At 32.7% G+C, this 7163-nt stretch overlaps 1 protein-coding gene across 1 annotated transcript; it reads left to right on the forward strand.

The window, feature by feature from the left end:
- On the forward strand, positions 1529-1999 carry LOC107619923 (mitochondrial import inner membrane translocase subunit TIM17-3-like). Its single transcript, XM_016322154.2, has one exon. The coding sequence runs from the start codon at positions 1529-1531 to the stop codon at positions 1997-1999; it is 471 nt and encodes a 156-aa protein (XP_016177640.2).

A 7163-nucleotide genomic window follows, 5' to 3' on the forward strand; every position in this document is an offset into this window, starting at 1 on the left:
GTAGATGTTCAATTAACTAGGTATGCGAATGATTATTTTTATCTTTAAGTGGATGGTTATTTTCACTAGGAGTGAGTGACGCCAGTAACAGTATGTGGCAAGCCAAGCAGCGACAGCGACGACAGAAAATTTGGAGAAAAAATTGGTGCTTTGGTAAATTAGAGTATAATGAAAATTAAAATATTTGAATTATTGAATGAGATTTTTTGATTGGATAATTTGGATGGAGTGTTTTTTTTTTTTTATTTTATTGGGCTAAGTTTCTAATTTATTATTCACTTTGTTCAGATTCTACCTAGCGAAGCCAATTTTAAAAACACTAAAACGTATGTTGTTGCAATTTTTATTGCTTTTATCTAGATGTATTTATTGATTATATATTATCTTTCACGCCTATATATTACATTTTTACCATTTTAACGTTGAGGAGTGCTACACATACAAGTTATTTTTGTTTATAAGTCTTACAAATTGGGCTAACACGCGCGTTACTGAACTATCTTCGCGTGTTTCATCTTCGTTTCTTTTTTTACGAAAAAGAAGAAGAAGAGACACAGAGAAAGAAGAAGAGAGGCACAAAAAAAACTTGAAAACGACCTGAATATAAATGACTTGTATGATTTGTATGGAAAAGCGTTCTCTCTTTGCCTTCGATCTCCTTCTGTTTTTTTTTTATGGTTTCTGAAATCAAGCTTTGAAATTGTTTTGAAGATGATGGAATTTCAGAAATACACTCGAACGATTACAAAAATACACCCAAACGATTACAGAAATACATCCAAAGGATTACAGAAATACACCCAAACAGTTACAGAAATAAACCAAACGATTACAGAAATACACCCAAAGGATTTAAGAAATACACCCAATATAGGGGGATACAGTATATTTCTTCTTGAAATCTTTTAATGTTTTGCTGGTTAAGGATTAGGTACATGACAGAGACAATTTAGAAAAAAAATCTAGAAGAACAGTAAAACAGTACCTTGAATAATGTTTCTTCGTTTTTTCTGGTGATTTTGATGAAGGAGAAAGAGAAAACGAAAAGAAGAGAAGAAATTTCAATAAAAAAAAGATGGAGGAAGAGGTGGTGTTGATGACGATGACAACGAGAGAAAAAAATTACAAAAACGAAGAAAAAGAGACACGGAGAAAAAAGAAGAAGAAGAGGAAGATGAAGCACGGAGAAAGAAGAAGAAGAAAAAGAGGCACACAAAAAAAAACGTAAAACGGCGTGAATATAAATGACTTGTATTGAAAATCACTTGTACGTGGAGAATTACTTTTTAACATTTTATATTTTTTAATATTATTTAATTATATTAATACTATTATAATTGATTTTTAATTTAAATTAAATTAGATTAGGGATTTAATTTAGATCTATTTTGATTTGAAGTTTTAAACCGCCCTACTGCCTAGAATAATTTTCCTTTAAGAACCCTTGTGGTGGAGAAACACAGTTACACCTTTGGGAATCCTATTTGCAATGGATACCGGTAACTTGTTAATAAGAAATCCGCGAACAATGGAAGAATGCCTAACAATGAAAGAAAGCCTTGATGATGCCCTCAATTCAGCCGGCATTGGGTTCGTGATGGGCGCAATCGCCGGATCTCCCTTCCACTTCTTTAAGTCCCTTTGTATCTCTCCAACCCATATCACTACTGCTTGTCACGCCGTTCGCCTCAATGCACCCCGTGTGGGGGGCAAGGTTGCCGCCTGGTCTGCCCTCTGCAGTGTCTCCTACGACGCCTTGTGTTCTGTTCGTCAGAAGAACGACTCCTGGAATGGCATATTTGCCCCGGCCATCAGCAGCGGGCTGCTCTCCTTGTGCCACCGCAATCTCAAAGCCTCCGCATGCTTCACCATGTTTGGTGCTCTCATGGGCACAGTATCAGAGGTCGGCTCAATCATGGAGCGAAAGTTTTCGGCCGATCGCGCGCTTAAGAAATTGAGGAAGGCAAATGGAGAAAGGCAGTACCCAAAGATGCAATGAAACCGGTCGAAATTGACGCTTTGACTGATTCAGCATGAATTTTAGTTTTCACAAGAGAAAGTAAGGCTAATAATTTATTTCTTTTATTAGGTATAAATTTCACTCTTATCTTAATAAATTTAGCATGCACATTGATTGTTCTTAGATAGGTACCATAGTCTCAATGTATATCTAATTCTATATATAGTTATACACTTATACTCTTGCTGCGCCTATTGGCCAGTTTTTTTTTTTATATAAAGGGGGTATGTTCTATTTTTTTTTCTTTTTTATTAGTCTTTTGGTGTGTGATTAGTGGATGGTTGTTATTAATAAAATAATAAAGTCTGGAGTTGGACGACGAAAGGAATAGTTGGAGAAATAATTTATGAGATGAGTTATGAAGATGAAGGACTATAATCTTAAATATGTTTGTGCATAAAAGAATCGATTTATTTATCTATACAATCGATTGTTACGAGTTTTCAATTAGAATTATTTGACCCAAAATAGTTATATACTTTTTGATTGTTGTTGAATTAAATTAATTAGATTAACAACAAACACAATTTTTCAATCGTTTACACCATCAAACAGATTAAAACAACAAACAGATCAAATATAAAAATTCATTGATTCACATTGTTTTCTTTATTCTTCAATTCAAAAGAACAATAAATGTTGAATTTTAATCTAACAATATAAAATTTGAATTTTAGAAATCAAATTAGTTGAAGATGTTTTTACATTGACCTCATGATCCTGTTTATAGACTAGAATTAAGGTCACCATTAGTGGAGATTCTATTTCTATATAATTTCCAATTGTTAATGATATAGTTGTGAAAATAATAAAATAACTTATAAAATAGAGATTAAATTTTAAAATAGAATAATTAAGCAGTCTAATTTGAAATTAGAAATACTCTGCTTAATTTTGTTTTATTCATAAAAGGGAAAATTGTTATACAGGACTGTTAGGAAGATTTAATTATTAAAAAGAACCTTTAATATTAAAATTATTTAGAAGGACTAATTTTATAATATTTAAAAAAAGGACTAATTTTTTTTTGTGAAGAGACAAATATATCCTTAGATTATTTATTTATTTATTTATTTTGTAAACATATTTTTTCTCTAATTATCTATCATACTCAAATCCTTATTCTCTATGAGTTATAGATGAAGAATAAAGATTTGAATATGATAGATAATTAAAAAATAATATGTTTAAAATAAATAAATAATCTAAGGATATATTTATCTCTTGACAAAAAAAGATTTGATCTTTTTTTTAAATATTATAAAATTAGTCATTCTAAATAATTTTAATATTAAAGGTCCTTTTTAATAATTAAATTTTTTTAATGGTCCTTTGTAATAATTTTTCCAAAATAAATTTTGTTACTAAAATCATTGAATAATTTAAATGTTATTTGGACCATCTAATCTTTTGTTATAAAACCACCTTTTATCATTTAAAGCTAATGTTTTCATTCCAGTTTGTGAAGACTATTCTGGTTGAGAATTTACCAATTTTTCTATGTCTATACAACTAGATATCCTTTAAAAATTGTCTATCATTCAACCTTTAGAAAAGAGAAACTAAAATATAAGTAATTTCCCATAAAAAAACAAGTAACATTTAAATCAAAAGACTAAAAATTTAAAGGACAAGTAACATTTCATGAAGGTGTGACTTCCGCGCCATCATGTAGGCACAACAAATAGCCTTATGATGCCCTTGGTAAACCCTAATATCTTCACTCACTTGACATATTCCAAAGCCTAGCAGTTTGTCAGAGGAAGCTGCAATGACAATATGTATTGGCTTTGCGATAGTTTGACAAATTGATGTTAAACATGGAGCTCTTGGTTTCTAATTTCTAAAATGTGACAACAACTCATCAACTTTGGGAGACATTAAACTTGATAAACCCTCCTATATTTACAGTGAAGACTATTCTGATAGAAAAATTTATGAGATGGCTCATGAAGATGGAGGACTATAATCTTAAATCATTCAAAGTTTCATACTCAGACTGAAACCGAATTTCACATCTAAAAATTGAATATGTTTGTATTTACTATTTAGTTAATTTGGTTTTTCATAAAATTAATTTGATTTTTGTGAATTTGTTGTTAGAAGAACCTAAAAATAATCTCTTTAAAAGCTTAATGTTGTAATTAGTTTCTCAATTCTCGATGTCTCACTATTCCTTTGATAGAAGTTAAATATAAGCTATTTTCGGTGGTTGTGATATGCAGTTACGCACTATCTGAGTTTAGAGAAGTTTTAGGGGGTAGTAGCGTAGTAGTAGCAGCGAAAAATTTCTTTTAAATTTCTAATCAGATGCACTGATGCAGAGTCGTTTTATAAGCATATCCAAGACTCCAATTTAAAATAAATAATAGTGTGATGGTAAAAGAAATGACCCTTTTGCTTTAGCTTGTTTTTTCAATTTCTTCTTTGATTAAATCTCTTCATTTATTTATATTATATAAAACCTGATACCAATATTGTCTCATAATAAAATGTTGACAATTTGACATTTATCATTCTATAGTTTGCCACATAAGCAGTATTGTAAAACTGTTTATTTTTACAGAACAATCGTTCCAATTGCATTTATTTTTCTCACTAATTACAATCATTAATTTTTACTAACTATTATCGTTAACTCCACACAATATATTCTCTCTTATTTACCATTCTCAAATCATTTCTCCGAAATTCATTCTCTTATTTTTAGTACTGCACGTAAATCGGATAATATTCTCATATCTGTGGTAATTATCCGCATCTGATCTGAATTTTATGGATATTATCCGATTCGCAGAGCAATCGGATCAGATTCGATCCTATCCGCACTATGGTAGAATCAGATTGCAGATTTGGCAGTGATATCTGCAGATTTGATCTGCAGATCCGCATATCCACGGTCTCATATAAATAACATAGTTTAAGAAAGTAAACCCTAATGTGATATAAATTTTAGTGTGTTGTTTTATAAATTTTATGATATCTTGTTTTTAATTTTTTATGTTGTACTTTAATTTAGAATAATTAAACTTAGATCTTGTGTTATTATTTTTCTTTTGTTATTCAATAGAATTTTATTGATAATATTTTAGGAGTAAATAGGCTTAAATAGGTAAAAAAAATAAATTTTCTAGAGTAAAAAAGAGACTTAAAACAATTTTTTTGAATTATGCGGATATACCCGATATTCGATCCATTGGATCTAATCCAACTTAAAAAAAATTGTGGATATCGTATCCAATCCAATCCGATGAGTGCAGTGCGAATCGAATAAAATTATAGGCTATATCTGATCCGATCCGATCTGTGTGCAACCTTACTTACTTTTATACTCACTTCTTTTTTTTTCCAAAGATAGTAGGTTATATTTCATTAATTATTGAAAAATGAAATACAAAGATGTCCAAAAGCAGGACAGCATAATGAAAAGTGGGGATTTCCTAAAAGCACTACACTGAAGGTATTCATCCAACGGTGCGTGGTCGAAAAACGAAAAAAATCTTAAAGAAGAAAGAATGATAAATCAAATTGAATGCAACTAAGAGCTTGCCTCATGGAGATGACGACCTAAACTGGGAGTTCTTTGGATTTCATGGAGCAACTTGACAGAGCTTGCTAGAATGGCAGACGACATTGAAGTAGAACCTTCAAAAATCAACTGGTTGCGAGCTTTCCAGCAGTTCCAGCAAATGATGGCAAGTAATTGGGATTACGGTCAGCATTCTTCAACGGGTTAAGCATCTCTGTTGATGCAATCCACCATGTCCAAAAGTCGCTAGGACTCTGAGGGGGAAGACAGTCACGAAGATAACTATGAGACCATACATCTTTAATTCTAGAGCAATCGATCAAACAATGAGTGACTGTTTCGGTTGCTTCATGACAGCAGGGGCATATTGGTGATATAAATGGGATGCGGTGATGAATCTGAGCAAGCACCGGGAGCCGGCCATGGAGAGCTTTCCAGATAAATAGCTTAATTTTGTGAGGCAAGTTCAACTTCCATAGATCAATCCACGGCTTTTTCTGTTGCATATAATTAGGGCAAAGCTCCAGAGGCGGATGGTAAAATAAATAGCCAATTTTGTAACCTGAAGCTGTATCATATTGTTTGGATTTGTTCAAATCCCATTGCAATTTGTCCCTACTCTGCTGAATTTTAACTGACAAAATCCTGTTTGCAACGCCTTGGGGAAATAATTCTTGAATAAGATTCTGATTCCAATTCCTATCTTCAGTAATTAGATCTTTAACTCTTGGAACCAACTCAGAGATAGCTTGTCTATTTGGCATGTCAGAAATCTTTAAATGATACGGAGGAGGCAGCCAAGGATCCTCAAAGGTTCGGATATTCTCTCCAGTACCCACAGCCCAATTAAGACCTTTTTCAACAATCTTTTGGCCTTCCAGTATGCTCCTCCATCCCCAAGAAGGTAAGACTCCAATTTCTGTCGTTATAGCATTACCATTGCTAAAGTATTTACCTCTTAGGATTTTGGATAATAAGAAAGTAGGCTGTGTTACAAGTCGCCAAAACTGTTTGCCTAAAAGTGCCAGATTTTGGATTCTGAGATCTTTAAATCCAAGGCCTCCTTCTTTTCGTGGGCGAGTCATAGTGTCCCAGCTAATCCAAGCCATCCGCCTTTCAGAACCTTTTTGTCCCCACCAGAACTGAGAAAGTAGAGAGTGAATTTCCGAGATTAAACCATCAGGCAACTTGAAGCAAGACAATGTATAAATAGGAATAACTTCTCCCACTGTCTTAAGCAATACGTGTCTACCACCTGACGATAGAAGGTTGCGCTTCCACCCTTGGATTCTTTTCCGAACCTTTTCTTTGATCATACTAAAAGAAGCCTTTTTCGATTTAGAGACTGTAGAAGGCAAACCAAGGTATTTATCCTGAGCCCCAATATGATTAATATTCATAGAGTTCTGAAAAGATGCTCTTAACTGCTCGAAACACATCACCACTAAGTATGTTCCAGAAGCTTTGAAAAAATTTTGCTGTCATACCATCATCTCCTAGAGCACTTTGGGGATGAATGCTAAATGTTGCACGTTTCACTTCCTCCATAGTCACTGGTCTTTGAAGCCTACGGTTCATGTGAGCTGTAACCTTAGGTTCAAAATCAGTAAACAG

The sequence above is a fragment of the Arachis ipaensis genome, chromosome B10, assembly GCF_000816755.2.
Source record: "Arachis ipaensis cultivar K30076 chromosome B10, Araip1.1, whole genome shotgun sequence".
Classification (NCBI taxonomy): domain Eukaryota; kingdom Viridiplantae; phylum Streptophyta; class Magnoliopsida; order Fabales; family Fabaceae; genus Arachis; species Arachis ipaensis.